General features: G+C 40.5%; 1 protein-coding gene across 1 annotated transcript; it reads right to left on the bottom strand.

Annotated features, from left to right (window-relative positions):
- On the bottom strand, nt 1-21,202 carry TMEM242 (transmembrane protein 242). Its single transcript, XM_005150065.3, has 5 exons — nt 21,173-21,202; nt 20,377-20,872; nt 18,590-18,690; nt 14,851-14,988; nt 1-1,122 (listed from the first exon to the last, which is right to left on the bottom strand). The coding sequence occupies exons 1-5, from the start codon at nt 21,200-21,202 to the stop codon at nt 1,024-1,026; spliced, it is 864 nt and encodes a 287-aa protein (XP_005150122.3). The 3' UTR covers nt 1-1,023.
- Between the last annotated feature and the right edge of the window lie 4,173 nt (nt 21,203-25,375).

The following is a 25,375-nucleotide window of genomic DNA, read 5'->3' as shown; positions in this document are numbered from 1 at the left end:
TTGTTCACTAATAGCCTTTATTTTTTATTATTTCTGCATTTTTACAGAGCTACAGTTCTGCAAATACAATGTTTGAGGAAGACATTATTCTTCTCATGCCCACATTTTGTGAGATTACTGCAGTGTACAAAAGTGTCACATTGCTTCTCCAGGTAAAAGAACCACAGGAACCAGTGAAATACAAAAAAATTAGCCTGGCCCATATGCTTTCTCAGCTGAAAATACTGGGTAGGGCACACTGTGTGTCTTGCAATTTTATACCTTTTTCACAATTTAAATTGCTTTACATATACAGTAGAAACTTTAATGCAAACTATCAGATTCACTCTTGCGGGATCCAATAAAAACGCTAACACTGAGAAAACGGTGCACTTTGTAGAGATGTCTTCTGATGCTCTACAGAGGAGCTCAGTAGGTCACTGCCAGCATATTGGATGTTGTAAACTTTCTCTTCAGACACAAATAAATAGTTTGGTTTAGTTACTTCCTCTGTTGCAAATTTAAGTATCTCTTTTATTTTAGAAAAGTGTACTGTATACTTTACCTTCAGTCTCAGTAATAGATCTCTTATAGTGGACTTGACATTACATTCCTAATGGGTATGTACATGTCACTGAGAGTACTGTTTTGTGTCCTAGAGAAATTTCCTAAAACCTCTGTAAGATACAGGATGGGATAAGAGTTTGCTAGGGTTTTGTCGTTATATTTACTACTGAAGACTGATTTCTTCTTTAAGTCTTCATAAAATAGTCTTTTTTTCCAAATTGGATCCAACTTCTCTTGGTGAGTTCATTTCCTCAGAAAATAGCTATGCCAAGCACGCTGAAAAGTACAACACAAATAGTTTTGCTTGGTTTTGTTTTTAATTCCCTTGTTGCTAGATGTTAACTGACATTCCCAGGATCAGTGAACTCAGTAATTTGCTCACTCCAAGTTTTCTTCTCTCTTTTTCAGATGGGATACTTCTGCTGCTTCAGCTCCTGTTCTTGATGAAAGAGACATCTCCAAATGGCTCAGAGTCTTTCACTTGGATTTAAGTAAGTCTTCCCATTCAACAGTGGACTCACTATTTTTAGGAATTGCTGGAAACATTGACTGCATTTTAGTTTTGAATTCTTTCATCTATAAAAGAAATTTTAAAAAATAGTATCAGTTAACTGTTAATAAGGAGCAGATGAAGTGGCACCATGAAACTCGGTCTTACTCCACAAAATAAGCTGTGTGAGGTAGAGGTAAGAAGACTTCAAAAATAACAGGAAATTAAGACTTTCCCTCTGATTATTACGTTGGTTCAACTAACAAACTAAAAAAAAGTAAAAAAAAGGACCCACAACAATCCCACCTTCTAAAATACCACCCTGGGATGCCTAATTTGGGCCACTTGCCTGAGAGACTCACTGCTATGATATGAACACACACACTTTTATTCTATTCCCATAGAATGTGCCAGTATTTTCACTGCAGCACCTTTTTCTACACTGGTAATGGATTAAAGGCCCAACAGGTTTATTCGAGGATTTCAAAATGAGGATTAAAGAAAAACTACTGGTCAGCTCTGACAGTTTAGGTTTATCCCACCACATGGATAGAGGTGATGAAACCAAGTGTTGTTCAAATTTATACATTAGTAGGAAGGGAAACAAGATTCATAGCAATATATAGGACCAAGCTTTGCTTTCACTGTTGCTAAAATAAAATGCTGTGAAAGACAAAGTTTGCTAGTTTTATATTCTGTATATTAATACATTAATACTAATTGCTAAATCTGTATTTGTAATAACCATTTTATCACCAATGTCAGATTCAATAGTCCTGGTAGAACTGAAATTTAATTTCATAAAAAATCACTTCTGTTTAAAGATAATATTTAGATTTAGTGGGTTTCTTTCTTCCAATATTTTTACATATAATGTATTTTTTAAGGATAGGAATGAAAAAATCAAATCAATGAAAATCATCTTACACAAACAGCAGGATGTACAGGGGAAGTTTTGGACTGCTATATTTAGGAAGCTATACAGAACCTATGACATTTGTGCAGAGGAGACAGGATGTGGTACTGAAGCACTGGATGCAATGACCTCTTGAAGACCTAATGCTGTCTTAGACAGTATGTCCTGCAAAGGTTCCAGGAAATCTAGATATTCTAAACCAGCCACAAACAGGCATCTTCTCTTATATGCCCACACTTTGTGTGTTATGAGTCATCACATTTATTACAAATACCTCTGTGCCATTTTCTATTCCAAGTCCTGCATAAGACGAATTCTGACAGAGAACTGGTACTCCTTTAGAGAAATAATGCTGGAATACAATTATTCAAGTTACAGCTGATACAAAGAATGAAACAATTTACAAAGAAATTACCAATCCTTTGCTAACACAATAACTAACAATGATGGATGAAAGCATTTTAAATCAAGTTTTTGTGTAAAAATGCATGGGTGGTGATAATCAAATAAAACAACATATTATATAAAGTAGGAGGAAAATTCAGAGCCCAATTATCCTTTTGTTTTATCCTGATTGCATTCTTCTGTAGAAATTAATTTCACTGTCTACTTTGTATTTTATTCTGATCAGATAGCTGTTATTATAAATCATTTGGTTTTGATTTTTAAAAATCTTGGCAGTGACCCACAATTGTTCCTAAACTAATATTTTTTCTTCTTATTTAATACTAAAAAGCTGTCATAAACAGTTAGTATTTCAAAGAATAATAAACACCAGTATCTGAGCTGACATAGGGCAACAGCCAAAATTACACTAAACAATTGCTGACAATTAAATACAAGTATTTACAGTAGGAAATAATTTATGAGCTTTGGCTTAGCTGTTTTTTCCAGTCCTCTATAATCAAGTTACCCCAATTCTCTGATGTGTGGAAAGTGCTCAACTTACTTAACATTTCTTACTTCCTGAAGTAAAACTTCCCACTTTTCCACCTCATTCAAGTATTATCTGGGTATTTAGTCATACAGGAATGGTCAGATCCTAACCTGATGTAAACTGCTGTAGCTCAGTTGGTATAGCTCGAAATAAAACATTTTATACCAGCTAATAAGCTGGTACGATGTAATTTTTTTTTGATGTTTCTAAGCTCAGACTTCTACATTTCTTTAGTGTCAAATTTAAATGATGGACTTATAAGCCCTACAGGGCACCTCTGTTACTCCACTGAGGACACACAAAGCCAAATTAAAACTAAACACAGAGCCTTCAAAACGGAGTGGGGTGGAAGGGCCACTGTCCTCCCTTCACTCAGAGCTCTGCTAAAGCTTACTTGCTGCTAAGCAAGTGAGAAAAAGTAAAAGCATGGGGAAGACTTTGAAAAATAACTATTCTCTGATGTAATGGAACCACATCCAAAGTTCCTCTCCCTTCTCTCCTAGTGAAAATGTCTGCCTGCTTAGGAACTGTTCTAGTATCAAATTTTAGGCTGCTCTTAAGGTTCTTTCCAACCCTAACCATTCTATGATTCTTTCAATCAGAGACTATCAGCTCAATATCCTGGGCCTTGACTGGTCAACTCTATTTAATATATTTAGGTGTAAATATATCCAAAATAATATATCCAAAGATACCCACACTGGCCTCAGGGTTGTTCTTGTTGACATCTGGTTGACATTATCTTACCAGGCCCACTGCAACTTCAGAAGAGCCTTGTAGTCAAGGAAATTTTTGTTCAGTAAGCTTGTAAGTTATCTGTCATTCAACAAATTGGGATTACCACTGTCCAGCCACCTCCTGCAGTGTGGTGAGCTTCTTGTGAAGATAATGAATCTACTGCACACTTGAAGTGCAAGAATCGGGACCTTGTCTTTACCTCTCCAGGGTCAAGTGCACTTCTTGATGAGGGAAATGCTGCAATTAGGAATCTGTCTTGCCTTGCCTTCTCTTTTTAGTACGCAGGCCACTTGGCAGGTCTCTTCTCCCCTGTCCTGGAAATCTGCTCCTGTATTTCCTCCACATTCCACAATACATGTGCAAGTGGCCTTAAATCAACAGGCATGAATATAACTATGAAAGCTGATGTGCTATGTACTAACTACTGGAATGCTTTGAAATAATTCACTGAAATGGCTGCCTCTTTTGTTATTGTCAGTAGCACTGACACTGGGGTACTCGGTTCAACTGTGAAAATGAAAATAGTGAAGTAAACCAAGCACTAAAACCAGCTTGTATTTTACCTCTTTCTGCTACTTTCAGTATCATGGTCCACTCCCCCAGCTGATACTTCTGAACCTAGTGGTATATGAATGATTTGTAACACATTTCTTAATGTTCCAGCATGCTCTCTTCCTGGAGGCAACTCTCTGAAGTGAACTGCACTCAAGTGAATTTAATTTTTATCACAGATATTGCAAAGCTTGATGCTGTTTTTTCTTGCCAAATAAATTACAGTAACTGTTCTACCTCTGTCAGGCTTCTTTCTAAAAGGGTATCATCTACCTTACTGCATTAAATAATCTGTAATAGCTACAGATCACTGTTATTTTCTTATCTTAACCTAATGATCCTGCCTCAGATGGCAAAAAATATGGGGACCTAAAAGCACCTTCCATTTAATAATCTCTTTTTAATGTACATCGTTGACAGAATGTCACACAAAAACTGGGATAGCACTATTACTGAGAGCACTTACATGGCCGTTCATATTAAAATGAATGGAAGAGGGGCTAAAAGAGTCTGTTTGAATCCTAGAATGAAAGTTTTAGGAAGAAATGTTCTCTTTAATGTCTGACATTCATAATAGGCCAACCCAGATTCAAGGAATTATTAGTTTCCTATTTTAGTACTCATACCAGTAAGAACTGCTTACATTAGCTTGCAAATGAAATGAGGTTAGAACCCCTGAACTGGAATATCAACTGGCAGCAGAATACAGTATGTACATGCCCTATGTCCTCCTCAGCCACCTTCCATTTCACAAGCACAAAGATGAGATGGGCTGCCCTGGATTTAAAAGCATCAGTAAGGAGTGTATTTGCTGCATTTTCCCAAATCTTAAAATGATTGCTGTTGCCCTTGTTAGCGGATGATTACCAAGGTCCACAGACAGAAATAGCAAGTTATTTGTAGAAAACGGCAAGCGCTGACCCCTTGCAGTACTTGCAGAGAAGAGCAAACAGCCTTGTTGGCTGAAGGTGATTCTAAGTGTAAAATCAGGCACTCACAGCACGTCACCCTATGCCTGTCTGCACACTGACCTCTAAGATAAGCATGGAAAATAAAGCCCTGGTTCTTATTCTTAGAACTTACACTTCATTGGCAAAGGTATTATGGCTGTTTGGATTATGCACAACTACAGGTCTATGAAAATGGCCCTCAGAGAGTCAATGCTGGCAATATACATCCCAATATTTAACTGTCTTATGCTGTACTGTCATAATACACTGGGCACAACCTGTTGGCTGATTCCAATGTTTCAGGCTTGCATTGAGAAAAGCAGCAGCAGAAGTTTGTTATACCATCTAAAGAAGTCAATAGCTCATATTAACCCCATATCCCATGGAGATATGCACACATGCTTAACCTTATGCAGTATTGAATACTCTCTTTGAAATCAGCAGGCCATTTACAATGCCTAGAACTAAACAAAAACATAGCTATGTTTTTCCAGAAACTTACCCCTATAAATCCTGTGTAATTGGGTAAAACATGTCCTGTGCTTTTTAAAAGAAAAATAAATAATATGAAAATAACCTAAGTGAACTTTACAGGGAGAGGGGGAGAGGACTATCACTGTTTAGAATGAAGCTGTCACAGCTGCCAGACCATTATACATATGTAGTAGCCTCCCACAGTTACTACATATTCTGTCTCAAATTACTGGTGAACTACTGAGAGCTGCCAATGCACAGGGGCCAGGCTGCCTCTTTTCCAATGACTGGGTCACATGAAGAGATAAAACACATGAAATACTTTCCTCATATTACTTTTCCAAGCAGGCAAGAGCTGTGTTACCCATTCATAAATTAATGCATTTCACAAATGGGAAGACAGATGGTCTACATCACAAACTTATTTTACTAGCCCCGCTTTGTCTGCTTTAATTTCTGTGCAAATGTGACCCACCAAAAGTGGGATTATTACTGGTAGCTTGAATGTATCTTTATATATATCTATCAAAAAAGGAAGATGCCATCTCAGTAGAAAAACCTAAAGAAAACAAAACTGTTCTGGTTTAAGGCTAGATTATTTTGAACACACAGAAAAGGAAGCTATTAGATAATTATGATCAATTAGAAAGACAGCTATTAATTCATGTACACCGAGACTGTCATTTTGTAAACCACAATCTGAAAAAAGAAGTTCAAAGATACAGGAGTACCCTTATAAATTATACATTACCATGTTGATCCTTCTGAAATTAAATGCCTAGGACATAAGTTTTTTGTGGTATATGATATCTCAAAGTAGATGAAGTCAGTGTCTCAGATGATCTTAAGGTCCTTTCCAACCCTAACTATTCTATAATTCTATGATTCTCAAGCCTGTTGTTACTGACTTCAGTGCTGCTGCAGCTGGCTTCAAAATAAAATTAATGGTACAAAGTTTGGATTATACCATCTTGTTGCAAAAGGCTTTCACGCCATGCAGAAAAACAGTGAAATACTTTTGAAATCACTGAGGAACACACCATGTATTTCTGCAGAATCTTACTTTCAAATCTGGGTGCTTGGAAAGGACATCCACATGATTAATCAGTCTATTATGGTGTATTAGTCATTGCTCTTTAGTCACCCTGGGCAATCTGAAAAATTAATATTATGTAATTAAAGTAGTTAAATATTCAAATGTATAAAGCAAGTTGGTTAATGGACTCAAAATCTCATGATTAGTGTCCCAACTCTATAAACTCTCCTGTGCTGTAATGTGGATTTCTGAATTAAAAACACAACTGTCTGCAAGCAGGCAGTTCCTGAAAAAGGCAACTTTTGTAATTTTTAATGTTCTTTTTCCTCTATATGTCCAGGAATTCAGTGTATGTGTCATCCACAAGTGAAATTTATGGCTGGGAAAAGTCTACATAAACCAAAACTCTTAGAGCGATGTATAAACCTAAATGCCATGACCAGGGCTGAACTCCATGTGGGAAACCTGTCAGAGCCAGGCAGGGATGGCTGGGTGCCTCCAGGCAAGCAGAGCAGCTGGGCTCTTGAACCACAAAAGGGCAAGACAAGCATGGCCATACCACCCCACTTAATGAAGCACAGGAAAATCCCATGGGACCAAGATGCAGCATGAATAATTTGCCCCTACCAGATAAGCTCTTTCTGAGATTTCAGTTGTATTCATATAGTTCACAGATACACACAACCAAGAATTGAATCACACCTGCTCATCTGCTTATGGCAACATGGAACTGCTCCACAGTCAATTTCAGACCACAGGCTGAACATGGTTTTGTTCTTTCTAGCTTCTTAACAGGCTGGTGGCAGTTAACAGCTATGAGTCCCTCCTAAGACACAGCCGAGTAATCCCTCAAGGCAGCTACAGTCTTTCCATATTCTTGAAATACTTACTTACAGCTGTCCCTATTCATAAAGCAGATGTAGCAGCAGAAAAATGATGACCTTATTCCTTGAATAAGCATTCTGCCCTATCAAGTATACAGTGAAGTTCATAGGTTATTTTTTTCATTCTTCATGGATAAAATATTAGCAGCACATATGTGTGGAGGCAAGTCTTCTCCATAACAAACTCGGCAATATAAGCAGTACTGATACCCCTGTATTAATAGGATGGGGAAGTGTTAAATTGGACTAGCACTTCATCTTCTTTTAAGAGCTTGAATTTAAGTAAGTATTGAAGAAATAAAAGAATGTTAAAAAAAAGGTAGATTTGATTTATATGGAAATATATGATCATGAAATAGCAAAGAAAAGATATGTTTTTGTCATGCAGTCAAACATAAGCCTGATAAGGAATAGAAACTTCATGAATAGTACTTGGGTGATGATTGAATACAACTATAATTAAAAACAAATAACACCATAAAAATCTAGGAATTACTCGATTCTAGAAGTTGTACTGCTTTTGTAGCAATATTTGTTAATTTATGAAATAGCATAAAAATTTCAGTCACTGCACTATGCCTGTACTTGACTGAGATCTATAGATCTTAGTTCTATTTACAGATAAGAAACACAATAATTTGTTAAGACTGTCTCCATGTTCTCTTTTTAATTTTAATATATTTTAATGAATCCATCCTTAAGGCAAATACTACTTTGCATTTATACTGTACCTATGACTATAGTCTCATGAAATTATATTAAGTATATCTCAAAATAAGCAAGAGAATTATATTCTTTTTATACTTAAAATGCTGATTTAGAGGTTAGATTTCCTCTAAAGAAAAGCAGCCTGCCTAGGAAATGTCCTTACCAACACCACCATGGCCAGCCTATACTGTCTGTATTGCTTTTAATTGTTTTAGATGTCTCTTTACAGCTTGTTTTAGACTGTCAATATTTGAAAGGTTAAAATCAATGAAAACAAGGATATTTCATTAGAAGTCACCATAAAAATGACAAACTAATATTTTGTAACTATATTAGTCACAAATTGCTGGGTAATTCTCACTGTTTCTCCAGCTTTCCATGGAACAAATGCGGCAGCAATGGTAAGAATGTCACAAACCTTCATATGAATCACCCTGGCCTTTTTCCTATGGGAGAAAGAACACTTATTTCTTAAGAAATAAAACCTGATTTATTGAAGGCATGAAGAGCAAAAGGGCTTTTAAAGCATCATTTATCTTGTTTGTTAATTGTTGTATGCTTCAGTCTGCTAGGGCTAAGGGGCATTGTTCTGCCTTTAACAGTAGGCTCATAATTGCTGACAGTTATAAAAAAAAGAAAAAGAAAACCATCAGGCATTCATAGGTACGCTTTAATACCTGTCAAGTATTCTATAGCTGCAAGTTTCATTAGAAACAAAAACCTGTTTATTTAAAACAAGGGTTTACAACTCAACTGTAACTTCCAGAAAACTACAAAACTAACATTTTTCCAAGCAATAAAAAGGTGTCGTGCATCATTACATTTGTAGAATAGGTATATTAAATAAGGAAAGTTTGATTTTTGGAAACTCCCATCAAAATACTTGGTTAGGTGAATTTTAACTGCGGGTTTAAGATCATTTTTAATTTGTTACTCTTAATTTTTTTTTTTAGTGAAACACCGTACTTCAACTGAAAATTTGAAACTTCATTGAGCATTTCATATGAAGGATATTGAAACAGGATGTTTAAACTACTATTCAACTTAAAAAAAAACCATTAGATTGGCCAAACCCATTCTTCTCTACAAAATTTATTTCAATACTTCTGTGTTTTTGCATCAGCAGTCAGCTCACTGCACCAGGAGCTGTTAACAACAGAGTTCTGAGGCTGCAAGCTCAAAACCATGGAAGGCACTGTCATAGAACATAATGGGGAAGTTCTTAAATAGCAAATACACACATTTAAAATGATGGAGCCATTTTGTTTCAAGCCAGATAACAATTATGCCTAACATTGCACGTTACCTTCCACAAAGTGTGTCAGAGAAGGCGGCTGTGGGTGTGCCTGGATGAGCTCTGGGTTCAGATCAGGAGTGCTCATTGGAAGCAAATCTCACAGTTGTCCTGTTTACTGGGCATGGGTTTGTACACAGCTGAACAGTCTCAAAATGAATGAAATGTGTTTTCTTAAGGTGATGCAAAGCTGAAGAGACATTCTAGGAGCATACATAACCTACTCCAGCTGCAGGCAGGCATGCAAGCCATGTGGCAAGGCCAGAGGCAGTCCAAGTTTTAAAAATCCCTCAGCATGGTTGTAGGTGTCAAGTCCTCAGTCCCAGTTGCTTCACTGCTCCAGTACTGCTGGTTGATGACACTTGCTAACACAGACAGAGGTTCTGTGCTCACAGGTAATCAAAAGTAGACTGACTTTAAATATTTTCCTAAGAGACTCCAGGAAGCAAGTTTAAAAAGTCTGACTATTACTGACAGCTTGTGATTTTCTGCAAGAGGAACAATGTAAAACTAGGTAACCACCATCTCCTAGGTTCTGAAGACAATGATTTCTCTTTTACATTACAGAAAAATAGGACATAAACCATTACCAAAGCAAGTACTCGCTGATCTATCACTTCTCTGTTTATGATTAAGAGCTGACTGGAATTTTGTAGAGTTTATTCCTTACCAGCCTGTCCTCAGAATACAACAGTGGTACCTGCAATTAGGGGATATTAACAACCCTACCTGAGACAGCATAAAATGGTTTATATCCCTTACCAAGACAGAAGGATCAGTTACGTACTATCACCCCTGGGTTTTCATGCTGGCATAAAAAGCAGCAGCCTGTAAAGCTACAAGGAACCACCTTTAACAATAAAGACATTTAAGAGCTGAAAGTAGGCACTGTCTCAGCACTGTATTAAAAAACAATAAACCACAAAGATTAATAAAAGTCTCATATCCCCAAAGCTGGTGCAGCATCTCAGTGTTTGGAACAAATGTTGGCAACAACTTGCTGCTATGACAAACACGGGCTGTCTCAGAAGGTGTAAGGATGAGGTGTACTGAACTAAGGCTTTAGTTTCTTTTCATGACACAAACTGCTGAGCAATCACGATGCTGCTTCCAAATGACAACACAGATTAATTACAGCAATTATAACTCATCAAGTTTGCTCTTGTTGTTTTATCTCTTTGTAAGTAGTGGTAAGATCATTTAAACAAAGTTTAGGGTAATACATGATTTTATCAATCACTCACTGCCCTGTTGATAATTCCTGCTCCTAGGAAACAAATTCCTGAACGTTAAAAATCACAGCATTTTGGTAACGGTAATGCCGTGATGCTGTTATTTGCATGGTAATACCATCCAAAACTACTCTTCAGGGCTCCACCTAACGGCAACAGCTTTGGCTACTAGTGTACTAATGCATCCCCCGCTCGTTATAAAACGATTAAAGACGTTACAAGATGTTTAAACCCATTCATCCCCTCAACGTGAACAATAACCGGGGCCGTTTCCTGCGGAGGCTGTGCCTGCGCTGCCACTCCCGCCGAGGCCAGCTGGGGTCGCTGCGGGGTAGCAGAGGCCATCCCTGCCTTCCCCCGGCCCGGGGACGGGCTAGAACTGACCCGCGCTCTGCAGCGAGAAGTCACACCGGATCTTTACCTTCCTTCCCCCCCAAACACCACCAGAAATAATGGTAGCAGCAGCTGGCTGGGCTAATTCTGACCTCTCAGGTGTGCGGGAGGCGCTCACCGCCTCCTGAGGACAGAACTACGATCACAACGGATCTATGGCAGGAAAGCAGAGATAAAGGCTTAGGGCAATTCTGTGACACCAACTGGATAGTCCATCATTTCAAAGTAGTGCTGGGGTAACGGGAGCAGAGTTCAACCCACAAAGACCGCCGAATACAGCTCTCACTGCACTTCAAATTCACAAACGAGCTTTGCTGTCACCCTCCTGTAAAGCCACCGGCGGCTGGCCAGACAGTAGGGGAGCTGCTCGGTAGCTTTCCTGGTCAGAGCAGCTACACTTAACATCTCCTAGCGATTTTACTCCCTTCGGTATGACTCCTGCCAAACCATCACGGCTGATTTTCCTGATTTTACTGCGGCTTCTTGTATTTTACTCTTGGAGGTGACAGGAGGCACTAAACAACACTTCGCAACTCAGTCTTACTTGACACAGAACTCCCCTCCAAACTCTGCAAGTGAAGGTCAGGCCTTTACTCACTATGATCTCACCAAGAGAGTCACACGGACTGAGTTGGCAATGGATTTCAGAATGTGCTGGAGGTAATGTACTAAAGGAACAGAAGCAGCCTTCTTGTTTGCAAAATGAAACATATGCAGTGCTTACAATTATATTATCCTTAACGATTTAACAGAGAAACAATTTAATCTCAAGAGACTGTTATTAGATGTCAGTAATGTTACCAATATTACCAGTAGCTCTTAAACAAATTAAGCTGCTGCCCAGTAGGGCCAGATCACTAATCAGCAGGTCCCAAAGGCAGCTGGTTACTGTTACAGGCAGCAAGGTGAAGAGGCTGGGCAGAACCTCTTCGCTTTGCCCAGCTGCCAAAGCTTTAGTTACTAAGTTCAAACAGATTCCTGGCATCAAAATGAGTCAAGTCTCCCCTCAGGTCACACACAGTATAATACTTTCAGAGGCTGAAGCCTATCTTAAGCTCTTAGTTTTGAAATTCTGATACCTGATGCTAGGCTTGAAATTGTAACTTGAACTTCCATCGGCATTGAGGAACCTACATGTACGACAGAGCAAATGAATTCACAGCACTTGGTCACGCTGAAGAGTCAAGACATTTTTATCCAGGTAAATCTGCAAGAGCCTCTTTATGAAATATTTAATTAAAATCAAAATGTTCATTTGAAAATGTTGAGTTTAGTATAAAAACTGTGCTGTCTTCTGTGGTCTCAACAGTTTATATGGAAAGAAACTTTCATTCAGTGATAGCTTCAGTAAAGAGTTTCCCACAAATAACATTTTTTTGTGGGTATCTAATAATTATTAGACACAACATATACATCTAATATCTGTTCTTAAAAAACAACAGTTTGTCTGAATGTTAATTATCTCTGCTTATATGACAGCAATTAAGAATTTTCAAAAGTATCACAATGCTCCCCTGAAACAGGAAAATAAACTGCCCTTCTTAAAATGAGCATATGTCTAAGAGTCCAGAACTAATGATGTACCAGCCACCTTATAACCCCTTATTTAATCTTAACTGCTCTAGAAGATGATATTTAAGCACAAAAAATATTGTCTTTCAACAGTGTTCTGCTCCTGAGTGTTGTGTTAAAGCAGCATGCAAAAAGTGTCAAAACCAATCAAAAATCAAAGATGACTTACTCTAGAAGTATATTGTTAATGCTAATGAGCCTCTTTGCTTTGGTCAGAATACTGCATTTTTAACATACTGCTGCTTTTGTACCTCCAGCAATTTTCAACATGTTTATACTTGATTTTAACAGACAGTAAACCAGGAAAAATGTATGTGTCACAGGAAACTTACAAATTGCTAATTTTTGATTTTGCAATAATGAGTAGCACCATTGTACATGTTTCCTTTCTGCAGTGGGAATTTAGAAGTCTATAGTGAAGGCAGTAAGTATGTCATCGGAGAGCAGAGAGCTGTTCAAAATCCTGTACAGAGACAGTCTCTTAACAGAAATATGCTTCCTTTGGCATCTGCAGTTCTTGGTATCTACTACGGCAAAACCTAAGCACTCTGCAACAGAAACCAATGCCAACAGGCATTTGCAAGAGACTCTTAAAATACAGTTTTCCACAACTCCTTTCAACACTAACACAACACAGAATACAGTAAGGTGCAGCTTCCTGAGTAGGAACTTTCAATGAGTCTTTAAAATGCTCTGCAATGTGCTGTGTGCTTCTGACACAAGACCTCATTGCTGTCAGGTAACCAGAAGCCCCATCAGTCTCTGACATATTATGGGTCTTGGCCATCTCAAGAACAGATATTCTCAAGGAAAGCAGCCTCACAGGGAAACCAGGCAACTGTGGGTCTAGGCCAATAACTCCCAAGGAAGTAAAAATTAAGCTTACTGAGAAACAGTTAATGTACATTGCAGACTAGGGTCAGACTGCTGTCCTTTGGCAGGACCAAGAGTACTCTGACAGATTGAAAATAAGAATTTGCAGCATAGTGTGAAATGGATCCTTTTAGCTGGTGATTTAACTGGCAAAACTGAGTAGCTCAGCACGCAGAGTATAAACTGGTACTCCCACTCATTCTCCCCTTCTCTGCCATTCCGTAATAGCCTCATAAGGAGGACTTGAGTTGAAACAAAATGTGTTGTAGCTGCCTCCTATGTCCTGCTATGCTTTTTTCTCATTCTGCCCTCCTTTAGTGGCTCCTATTGAGAATCAACATTGGAAACTAAGGAATAAGGGACTATGTAGTGCTGTATGATGGGACCCAAATCATGACTTACCGGATACATGAGAACAGAAAACAAGAAATGAGAACAGTACTGGGATGAAGTAGTATCTTCTTCCTTCTAGTTTTGGGATACGCTGCTGAACATATAAATAATTTGCCATGGAAGGTGAAGGAAGTCTATTCATTCCTAGTCCTAGGATGCAGACAGCTCTGCCAGACTGACCACTGCAGGGGACTCTTAAGTCATGGCTTGTTACTAGGGGCAAACAAAAATGATTACATGAACTTCAGTGTTCACACTCCCCACTGTGAAACACTGGAATGTAAGCAATTTACTAAAGATAGCCTTAACCTCTTGGGACATACAGCTGCTTCCTGAGTTTCTTTGCCTTGATGTGGAATGTCATGGACCACCATTCTACTGCACATGAAACTCAAATCTTCTGCCCTCTTGACCCTTCCAGAAACACACTAAAAAGCAAGCTGGTTTCCTCTATTTTTTTTTTGCATGTCCCCAGTGCCCTGACACAAAAAAGTGGGATTTGGACAAATAAACTGATTGCTGTGAAGTCAGGATTCAGAGGGTAGCCTTCAATTCAGTTAGCAAAAAATATAGAAAGTTATAGCTCCTATATTAGTCTCTAAACAGAACACTGGCTCTTTTGTGAAGTATCTGAAACATATGTGCAAATAAACGTAAGCAGGACAAAACTATTCACCCCCAAACTGTCTCCTCTCACAGCATCCTGTTTTTCACCATCCCTGTGTGCATGGACTCTACTTAGACACTCTATGCATGGTGAATGAAGATGCGACTCCCGGGCTGAAGCATAGAGAGATGCCATCCCAAGATGCATTACCCAAGGAAAAATACAGTGTTTGAGGGGACTGTACTTGCTACTCACACTGTGCACACCCAGAGCCTTCCAGATGGCAAAACTTAGCAATCCAACTCCACACCACGCATAGAGTGAGCCCCATCCTAGGGCTCGTAAAGCCAGTGACGAACCGCTCTCTGGTAATGTAGCTGTGGCAGTAATCCCCTGGAACCAAAATTAAAAGTGATTAAGACAAAGTGAACGATAATTGAAAAAAAAAAAAAGAACTAAAAATGTTAACTTAGCAATCTACAATTTCTCCCTACTTGCCAGCTGTACTGGTGTTATGGCTGCCAGCAGACCCAAAGAGCCAAGCAAGGGGGTGGATGAACTGGCTTGCCACCAGAAACAGTTTTCATGGTTGCCATTAGCACTTGAGTATGATTTTTATTACCCAGAAATGCTGAAGTCAACTGTTTCATGGGCACAAGAATCTGACACTCAGATGTCCCACCAGCCAAAATAGCTGTCACAAGCCTTTATGCCAGTGATGTCAGAACATAATCACTGTACATCAATCACTGCTTTTGGTACTTCTTCTTAGTGGGGTATGGGTGGGAGGCAACCACTGGCCTACAGGTCTTCATCTGCAGTCCTGAAACAGCAGATTAGGAAAATGGCGGAACCAGAGTATTTTCAGCTGGACACAGTGTATAACAGTGACTGAGATTTTGAGGGGCTACAACTCTGAAGGAGCTCTGGAAACTATTTAGTAGCAGTATTCGAAATTATAGGAAACTACAGTAGTAGTATTTAAAATTCTGTAAAGAGCAAACAACCAAGCTGAACCCATCCCCCTGCAGAATTCACCAAGTGGCAACATAGAAAATGCTCTGCAGGCTCCATACTTCTCATTTCTGACAGAAACAAGAGCAGGCGGTTTTAACCAGTTGTTAAGATAGTGTGCAAAAGAGCATGCCATGAGACATGTCCTGAAAACACAAAACACTGTCCCTTGAAAAGGCCACCTCAGGCCAAGAGGAATGGAGCCTCGGCCACGATAGGGTCACAACCTTGATGAAATCTTCTCTGCACATTGCAGCTACCAAGGACATAAACCACATGCTGTCTGACATCAACCAATTCACAGCCAGCTGTTTTCATCTCATACTGCCCACCTCCCTGTACCTATCTGGTACAGGACAGCTTCAATCTGTGTAACCCACAGCAGCAGCAAGTCAGACATAATCTGATTGCTTATAGTGGGTAAACGTCAGCAAAAGAGTTTGTTTTATTTCCACAAAGGGTCACTGTTCAATTCTTCACATAGAAATACAGATTTCAGTTGACAACTGTTGAAGACTGTCATCTACGGTCCTTACACAACTGAACAGTTCTACTTACTTACTGAGTATCTCAGGATAAAAAAACAGAGCTAAACATAAATGAGGCTGCAACCATACAAATATATTCAATAAGGAATTATTTCATTTATACTCTAAAATACTGAAAAGTGAAATTAACTTGAGGATCAAAAAAAATTTTCCTCCAAAGCATGCCAAGGAGCAGCATTTTTCTATTCATCACAAAAAGTGGGATATAAAAAAATCTTTTGTATTGTTGCTTTAAAGGACTGCTTTTTTTTTTAATGGCACATTTTCTTCTTTGATATAATTAAATATCTGCAGTGCCTATCACTATGGTATTTGGTCAGTGAAATAGCATCAGTGGGTTTTTTTTCTTCTTGGCTTTGTATTTATTAAAATGTTAAAATGACCCTCAGACAGTCCTCAGCATTAACACTTCTTCTTAGGAGTTAGCTATGGGCACAGTTATCCAAGGACAAATAAATACTTGCGAAGGGCACAAGGAAAATGCATCTTGATCCTTATTTATTGCGATTTGGACATCCCAAAGTGGAAGCTGTTAACAAAACCACACTCTATAAGCATATACATACATGAACAAGGACACAGAGATCTCTAGTCACACTATTATACCAGGTCCTATTAATTTCCTTACCACAGCTAATGAACTTTCATAACTCTTTCAGCAGAGACTGCTTTGAGTAGATTTAAAATGTTGATGATTGTTTCTGATATTTTTCCTGCTTCCATAGTCTAACAGTATATAACAACATGCAGGCAAATTTCTCCCATTAGGAAGATGGGAAATGAATGGACAAAAATATCCTCTACATAGCATCTTTAAATAGGAGCCATTATCTGTGAAAATTGCTGGGGAAAAAAAATAAAGCACGCCTGAATACTATTTAAATGCTTGATTGCCCCCAGAAAATAGTGGCAAGTGGAAACAATTGATTTGTTTTTACTGACAGCATTCAGTCACAGGCTGATTCCTCAGGGTACACAGAGAAGGAATTCTGTAAACAAGACAGTTTATTATATGATGATCAGATATGCTGTTCAGGGCATCAAGAAAGCTGAATAATGAAAGGCTATAAAATTTTAAAAGACAACAGCAGTGGAAGAAAAAGATGTCACCAACAAAAGAACATTTTTAAGCGAACTGAGTTTTATCCATGAGCCCATTATTCTGTGCACAGATTGTTTTCATTACTGCTCCTATCTTTTTTTTTAAGCAACACTTTAAAAACAAACTATTAAACAATACTTGAGTCTTTCTAAAAACCAGGCCACAAAAATATAGGGCAGAATTAGTTGATTACCAAAATATTTGCTTTCCTCCCTCCCCTCCTTTATTTTTTTTCTGGATGGCATAAGCAGAAAGTGGGAAAAGGAGAAATGACAGTGGGTGTTTTTCAGACACAGGCCTCAATCCTGTATCCCCTTGTGGGTAAGAGTGTGTCTAAAAGGAAGCAGTGCCTAAAATAAATGTTGTGTTCAACTGTTCTGGTTGATTGTACTCAATATGTTCACTGTTTTGTATGACCTACTCCATTGCAAAATTTAGCATCTGGTAAAACTGGACACAAGAAAGCTGCTGCATCTGAGCATTTAATTATAACACCACCCCCAGTAATTTCTTAACTGAAGGTCTCTGCAGTGGTTCATCACTGAATAGGAATACATAATGTCAGTTTCAAGTCAATTTGGAGGCCAGTCCTACATATGCTCATATTTACCTCACTATGATTGAGGAGGTACGGTAGGTGCAATTTCAGCTTTCTCTCTTGCCAGTAACACTCTACGGATGCTACTCTATGAGAGTAGTTGCTAGCTTCGCTTTGCAGTCTTTTTCTTCACAATGTTCAGGTAAATCCTGTTAGAAATTGCATGAGATCAGATTCTTTTTGGCCATCAGATTTCATAGTATCAAGACACTGCTCACTTCATCAGTCTCTTTAAATGGTGGGAAGGGAGGGGAGAGCCTGGATTTTGACTAAATTATTTCACTTCCATATTCCACATCTTACAGGCTTTCTATCTCCTCATTCCCATTCTTAGCACAGTTACCTCGCTTCCCAATTCACTGCAGTATTGTGAGACCACATGGTGAACTGGACCACCAAGGTGATACAGGCTCATGACTAAAGTGTGTCAAGACAGTATGCAGTCAAGACAGGCCATCAATTCCATTGCATTCCGCAGCAGCAGTAATGATTCCAACAAACAGCATAAGCTTTATGTATGTCAACTAATCTCAAGTACTTAAGTATTCAGCAGTGCCAACTCTGATTGGATTTTTAAGTTAATCCTGTCCCTACTGACTTCCATTAAGTTCAGTGCTCTTACCATCAATTTTGTACAACCAAACTTGACATGTATCAACACATCTATAAAGCGTCTGATGCATTCTTATTTCCCGCATATCACAATTGGAAAATAGTTTAAAAGGAACAAACCTTACTGAACCAGTCTGGGTTCTTCTTTTTTGCCATGGCAAGTGTGGTGCCAAAACCTGCTATCATTCCTGCAGTAGCAACAGTACCCAGAAAAACTCCACCTGCCAAGAAAAGTTTAAGAAATAAAAATAAATATTTTGATTCTTAAGGGGAGGAAAAGGAGCTGAACTAAGCCACAGACACAAACCTGTCTGGGAATTAAAATCTGAAAAGTTAAGATCTGCCAGTACATGCTGAAGGGAAAGGCACAGTTGTCTACATTGTTTACATGAACCCAGTATGGCAAGAAAGCCAGACAGAGCACTGATTCTATGAATTACAGCGTTTTGAAGACTAATGGCAAGTGTATTTTCAAGCCAAACACACACAGAGGAATCATTCAAATGCCATGACGCCTTTTCACAGTACTTCAGAATTTCTCTGACTGCAGAGCCAGGCTACTAAAATTCTCTTGTGAGAATGTTATGCATCACCCTTCACCTGAAAACCCACCAGTACTTCTGCAGACCATTCCATAAGCAACACTTGTTTTTCAGTTTTCTCTGGTTTATGGTATAATGCTCCATGAAAAAAAAAAAAAACAAAAACAAACACAAAACACCCTGTAACCAGCAGTCTTCCCAAGACAGAAAGGATTCCTCCCTTATCCATTCTTTCAGAATGCTTCCAAAGTCATTTGGGTTCCTTTGATCCCTTCTAGTGGTTCTTGTGTCACGGGCACAAGTAGCTGCCCACTTTTAAGAAAAGGGCTTGTTACAAAGACTGAGTGCACTGTACAAAACCATCTGAGTCACAATACAACTGAAAACACTGGGGGGGTGGTGTACAGGTTCTTTCTTTGCAGTTACTGGTACCCAGCGTGTTCTCCCTTTCCTAATACCAGTTAGGTAGTTACAAAAATGGCCCGAATAGGAAACTAGAAGCAAACATGTTTGTGTGAGGCTGCACTATTTACCTCTTGTCCTGTTACTGCGCTGGAGAACCTTGCTGTGCTCCTGTCCATGCAACCTATAAAGTACCTCTTCTGCCTGGGAGCAGTAGGACAGCACGCACTGCCCCCCACCGTGCGCTGGAGGAGCTCCGGCCTCCGCTCCGCCAGGGGGCGCGGGCAGGCCGCGCAGAGCCCCTCGAGCAGCCGGCGATGACCGCGTCGGTGAGTGCCGGTGCGCCCGCTGCCGCCTTCCGCAGGTGCGTGCGACCGCGGGGACTCGGGTGGCGCCCCCGCCTCAGCCGCCCCGCTGGGGCCCAGCCCGGGAGACCCGCTCGTTTGCTTTACGGGACTGCCTGTAACCTGTACGAGCCGCCTCTTTCCCAACGGGTCCTACCCCCTCAGGGTATCCCGGCAACCGCCACCCTCAGCCCCCCACCGCAGCACTGCAGGGCGAGGAGGCAGGCGGCTCCCCTCCGTGGCTGCTGACCCAGGCCCGTACTCGATCCACACGCCTCGGGTCCCCCGGATCCCTCCCAGCAGCGCCTCATCGCCCCGTGTCTGGTCCCTGTGTCTGGTCCCCGTGTCGGGGGCGGGTGGCTGAGGGGCGACAGGTGCCACTACCGCTGAAGGGGAGGGAAAAGGCAGGCGGCGTTCTAAGGGCTTCTTCACTGCACCCCAGACGTATTGGCCAACGCAGGGAAACGCCTTTCTCCCGGCCGCCGCCTGGGCTGTCCCTGAGGCAAGACCGGCCGGGACAAGCAGCACGGCAGGGGCGACAACGGGGCTCCCACACCCGCTGCTGCTCGTCCCTGACCCGTGCAGGCGTAGGGAGGGAGACGAAGAGCGCTTTCTGCACCTTTGATTAAGAAGAGCTTGTCCTGGGACGCCGCATGGCTCCCGCCGCCCCGGGACAAGGGCAGCTCTCGCCGTGGGTCGAGCGGGCCCTCCGGGGCGTTGCTGCCGGCAGCCGCCCTCATGGCACAGGAGGCGAGAGGACGAGGAGGAGGTTGCGCGCCGCAACCCGGAAGGAAACGGAGCTGGGCTGGGACACGCAGCCTCTTTTCTTCCCTCTGCTTCTCTTTCCCGGCCGCGCGGCCCGTGTTGGGAAGCCGCCACCCCTGGGGCCCTGGCCGGGTGCTGCTGCCCCCAGCGAGACCGGGGGAGAGCGGGGAGCAGGCGGCGGGGAGGGGGTGCGCTGCTCCGGGCGATGCTGGCTGCGGCTGCGGCTCACCTGTGAGTCCGGGCGGCGCCGGCGGGGACCGGTACCGCGGTGGCCCGAGGTGGGGCTGCCCCTGCAACTCGCGACCCGGGCACCGGAGATTGCAACTCGTCCAACCGGTGGCCTCAAGATTCTGAATAGCGCAGAGGGGAAACGGGCAAAATTTGTCAAAGCCTCTTTTAAATCGAGGGGTTTGTCGCGGGCTACTAAGGGATTTTGTTTAAATCTGTGGGACAGATAACGTTATAGACTTCACTAAACAAAGCTGTGAGAAATCCTTAATTCCCGTGAGTTTTACTAAGCTGTATTCCTGCAAATGGTGTTGCTCTAAAGGACCTATTTTAGTTAAAAAAATCTCATTTTCCCAAGTTATGTAAATAGTTTTTCATATATGTCTAAATTCTGCCCGAATGGAATCCTAAAGTAACATTACGAGAACCGTCTGTTCCTTTTTTTCTGTCATGTCTGTCCACAGTAATTCTGTTGTTGCTGATGGATATAAATGGCTGTGCAGTTACCTATCACTCTATTGGATATGTTCCTTTATCAAATAATATGCTAGCTGATCAGGACAGACAGGTAAAGTATATTTTTATTTATAACAATCAGTACTTCAACAGCAAGCAAAGAATGTAAATAAATCCAAACCAAGTGTTTCTTCCCCAGCTTCCTTTGTATCTTTTCATCATTTATAGTCTGTATCTAACAGGCTGATTATAGGGGCTTGGTTGCTAGGCAAAAAATTCAGTATTTTGGGAAACTTCCTGTTCACTGTACTTGTGAAGACCAATCCAAAGCTGTTTCTTAATTGTCTGTGTCCTGTGTCAGTTAAACAAATCTTACACCGTTAAGAAGCAGTTATTGCAAAAGAAGGGGATGTTATCTCTGTTGTATAGCTCACCCATCATCACTGACTCCCTTTTTCTCATCCAGACAGCACCTAAATGATTCCTAGCCTTCTTCCCTCCTTTGGCAAAAGCACCCCAAAACCCTCTGCGTGTTTTGGAATAGCATTAGACTTTGTCACAAATAATAATAAAACATTCTGGAAAAGCTTAGAAAAGGTGATCATAGAAAAAAATGCACAGTGATAATATTAAAAGATTAAATTACTTTTTATTTTCATGCAGAAGTGCATATGATGATATGAAGTATTTCAGTGTTACCGGTATGCATGAAAGTAAGCAGCAGCACATATGTGGTTTTGATTGTAAATTGTGTCAAGATCACCATTGCATCTGCTAGAAGAATCCTTAAGCTGTGCGAGATAATAACCTATTTTTTATGTCTTTGATGATAAAATCCTAGAGTTTATCTTCTCAGGATAGTTTTTTTTAGTTCACATCAATCAAGACATCACTTTATTTCAAATCTTCTCAAGAACTAGAAAGAAAAAGGGTACATACAGTGATGCTATTTAATCCTGGTTTGAACAGTGACAAGAATCTGAGTCAGATAAGATCTGTTTGTATTAATCATTCAGAGACTTAAAAGTAGGGCATAAACCCCATGAAATCCACTCTGTCTTACTGAGTTACGAGTAACTTAAAATTCTTAGTATTGCAAAATAAATTGTCCTACTTGAAAAATAGATGTTCAGCAGAATTGAGTCAATTTAGGTTACAGTATTAATCTCTTCTTGTTGTATAATTGAATATCATGTAACACTTTCTCTCCTTTTCTGTATACCTCCCCCAAAAGCCTTGTGTTTTCTGTCATTGTTCCTTCTCTGTCACTGTTACAATACACATGCAATGTACTCATCTACTCGTGGCTACTCAGAATTAACCAGTTATCTTCTATAATCCAGTTATGTTTTGCTAAAAGTGTACACATTTGTTTGAAAGGTTTAAATTATTCTGATATCAAACATCCAAATCCTCATAAAAGGAGGGCGTGAAAATGTGTACGCAACTAAGTAGGTTATATAGGCAATAGCAGAATTGAAAAGTACTTTTACTCATTTAATTTGACCATGGGTCCGTGCTCTTGTAGCTTGGAATTTGGACAAAGTGATGGCGACCTGTCTGACGAGGCTGAGGCACTGTGTACAAGTTTGCTTTCTGTAGGGGTCTGCAATAGCCAGGGTGCCCCGAGCTTCAGAGAGAAGCACTTGTGCATGGTGGGCTTCCATCTGTGGGCTTCCAGGTTTATTACAAAAAATTGAATGAGCTAAAAGCAGATGGTGAGAGGCAAACAACATTTTTTGCTTCAAAGTATGTTTAAGTCTCCACAGTGATGCTGTGGTTATGGTTAGGATTTCTACATCAACCCCTAGGTTGTAATGAAAAATAGGTGATGTGGTGCATCTCTTGTGGAAGTTCATACAATTTGCTGTATGGGTGAGGGGGGAGAGTGGGAAGAGAATAAGCAAGAACACAAGGAAGAAAAGAAATTTAAGAAAAATACGAAAGAAAAGTTTGCATAAATACACTTTTAAATATGCCTTTTACAAAGGCGCGTAGTAACAGGACAAGGGACAACAGTTTTAAACTGAAAGAGGGGAGACTTAGATTAGACATTAGGAAGAAATTCTCTACTATGAGGGTGGTAGGGAGCTGGAACAGGCTGCCCAAGTAGTAAGTGCTCCATCCCTGTCAGTGTTCAAGGCGAAGGTTGGACAGAGCCTTGGGCGACATGGTCTAGTCTGAGATGTCCCTGCCCATGGCAGGGGGATTGGAACTAGATCATCTTTAAGGTCCCTTCCAACCCAAACTGTTCTGTGATTCCCTGTGAGATCTTTATAATCTTTGCAAACACATGGTATTGCTGCCAGTAAGTAGCTCTATCAAGAAATAAAAGCATGGTGTGCAAACTTCCTAACATAATGCTGCAAAACATTTCAGTCCTGGCCTGGGTCTCTGCTGCTCCCCTTCCTCTTCCATGCAGGACTGCACAGTGATACCTGGCCATTTCCGCTGAAGGCGAGTTTCACTTGAGGACCAAGCTTGCAATTTAGGCTTTTAGAGGAGAAGCAGCTAGTTCATAAGCTGACTGTCAGCTAATAAATGCAGTAATTTGGTATATTCACTAAATTACCTACTGATTTTCTATAGCCAAACAGTCTCAAGTGCCATCACAAAAAAAGTTGGCAGCTGAGGTGCAGAATCCTGCTTGGAGCTTGAAAATCCAATTCAAAACATAGAGGAGGTTGATTTGAATACTGGTTAAACTGACATGTTCGCTAACAGAACTGGATTATGTAAAAGAATTTGGGAAAGAGCCAAACACTGGTATTGGAATGAGAGAAAAGGCAGCAGCTGAGCTGCTCTCCAGCTCCCAGGAGAGCTGAGCTTTGCTCTCTGCCTGACTCACTGGGTGATTTCCTGTATTTATGGGAGCTTTGATATTCCTGAAAGCACAGTGCAGCTTCAGCGCTGTGTGCCAGCGCAGGCATGGAGAAACTGGTTACGTGTTTCTGAACAATTTTCTGGTCAATTGGACAAGAAATGAAAGTGTTCTGCAGCTATGGTTTGGTTTCTGTTTTTACAGTAAGCTGGTTACGGTTGTGCATCTTAAAAATCTGGTGCCTGAAACTCCAAAGTCGAGATAAGTCCTTAGGACTTTTAGTTCATATTGCAGCAAAAAACTGGTCACTGAAAAATAACTTATACACTGTAAGCACAGACATACTGACAAAATCAGTACTCATTTGTCAAATGTAGTAGTGATTATAAGAGCCTTGCATCAGAGAATCAAAAGGCACTTTAAAAACATTGTCTGAGCTGGCTTCACACATTTATGGGAGGGGTATTTTGCCATCTGGAGAAGATGAGGAAATTGACCAGTTTGCACAAGGTTCTGCTGTAGTTCTCCAGCAAAGGCAGGAGATGGGGGCTGGATCTCCAGATTCCCGATCACCTCTCCCAGTCCGGGAGCTTTCTAAGCCAGAGCTTACTGCAGCAGAATATGAAATGCTGCTTTTTTAATTCCACTTTTACATGTGGTTATTCAGCCAGGCATGTCAGGCGTGACTTCAGACAAGGTCAAGTGTGCTGGCCGGCTGCACGGACATCACAGCAGCCTTGCTTTTTACAGCCAGAGCCTGGCCACATTTCAGGAAATGGCAGAAGTCCCACTGGCAGGATGGCCCAAGTTTCAGTTAGAAATCCCAGATTAGCACTCATGGATGGTGACATAATGGCTGCTCAGGGGCACACTACAAATTTCAGAGCTGTTGGTAACACGTACCAAGGCTGTCATATGGCTTGGATGGCATTTATGTGGGGCTGTGGACATAAGAACATTTACGGAGGGTCCTCCTGCATATGTGTATGTCTGATGGCTTTCTGTTCTTATCCTTTACTAAATTATAAGCTTTATTACCAGCTCTGTGTTTATGGTACTCTCTTGGCAAGTAAAATATGCCCGTATGTCTTTAGCTCTGCCCATATTAACTAGACAGGCAAGCCATAGATCCCTCCCCAATTCCTGTGGTCTTCAGGGACCTAGCAAATATGTTTACAAGCTCTTTTAATTTTACTGGGTACCATGTCTTTCATAGGTTCAATATGTATTTAATTACAGAATAGTACTCTATCAACTTTTAGTAATTACACTGTATTAGAAAAACCTTTAAAATGGTCCACCAAACAGTGTATTTTTAACTGAATTCAGAAAAGAAACAGCAAAAAAT

Source organism: Melopsittacus undulatus, chromosome 3 (assembly GCF_012275295.1).
Source record: "Melopsittacus undulatus isolate bMelUnd1 chromosome 3, bMelUnd1.mat.Z, whole genome shotgun sequence".
In the NCBI taxonomy this organism is placed as follows: Eukaryota; Metazoa; Chordata; class Aves; order Psittaciformes; family Psittaculidae; genus Melopsittacus; species Melopsittacus undulatus.
This window is presented reverse-complemented; position numbering and strand designations above follow the sequence as displayed.

What these genes read in the sequence shown, in the direction of transcription:
- TMEM242 (XM_005150065.3), bottom strand. Translation starts at nt 21,202, where the DNA reads ATGACAGAAAAAAAGGAACAGACGGTTCTC. An exon ending in AAAAGGAACAGACGGTTCTC is followed by an intron (nt 20,873 to 21,172) that starts GTAATGTTACTT and finishes TGCGCTATTCAG; the next exon opens with AATCTTGAGGCCACCGGTTG. An exon ending in AGGCTCTGGGTGTGCACAGT is followed by an intron (nt 1,123 to 14,850) that starts GTGAGTAGCAAG and finishes TTTCTTTTATAG; the next exon opens with ATGAAAGAATTCAAAACTAA.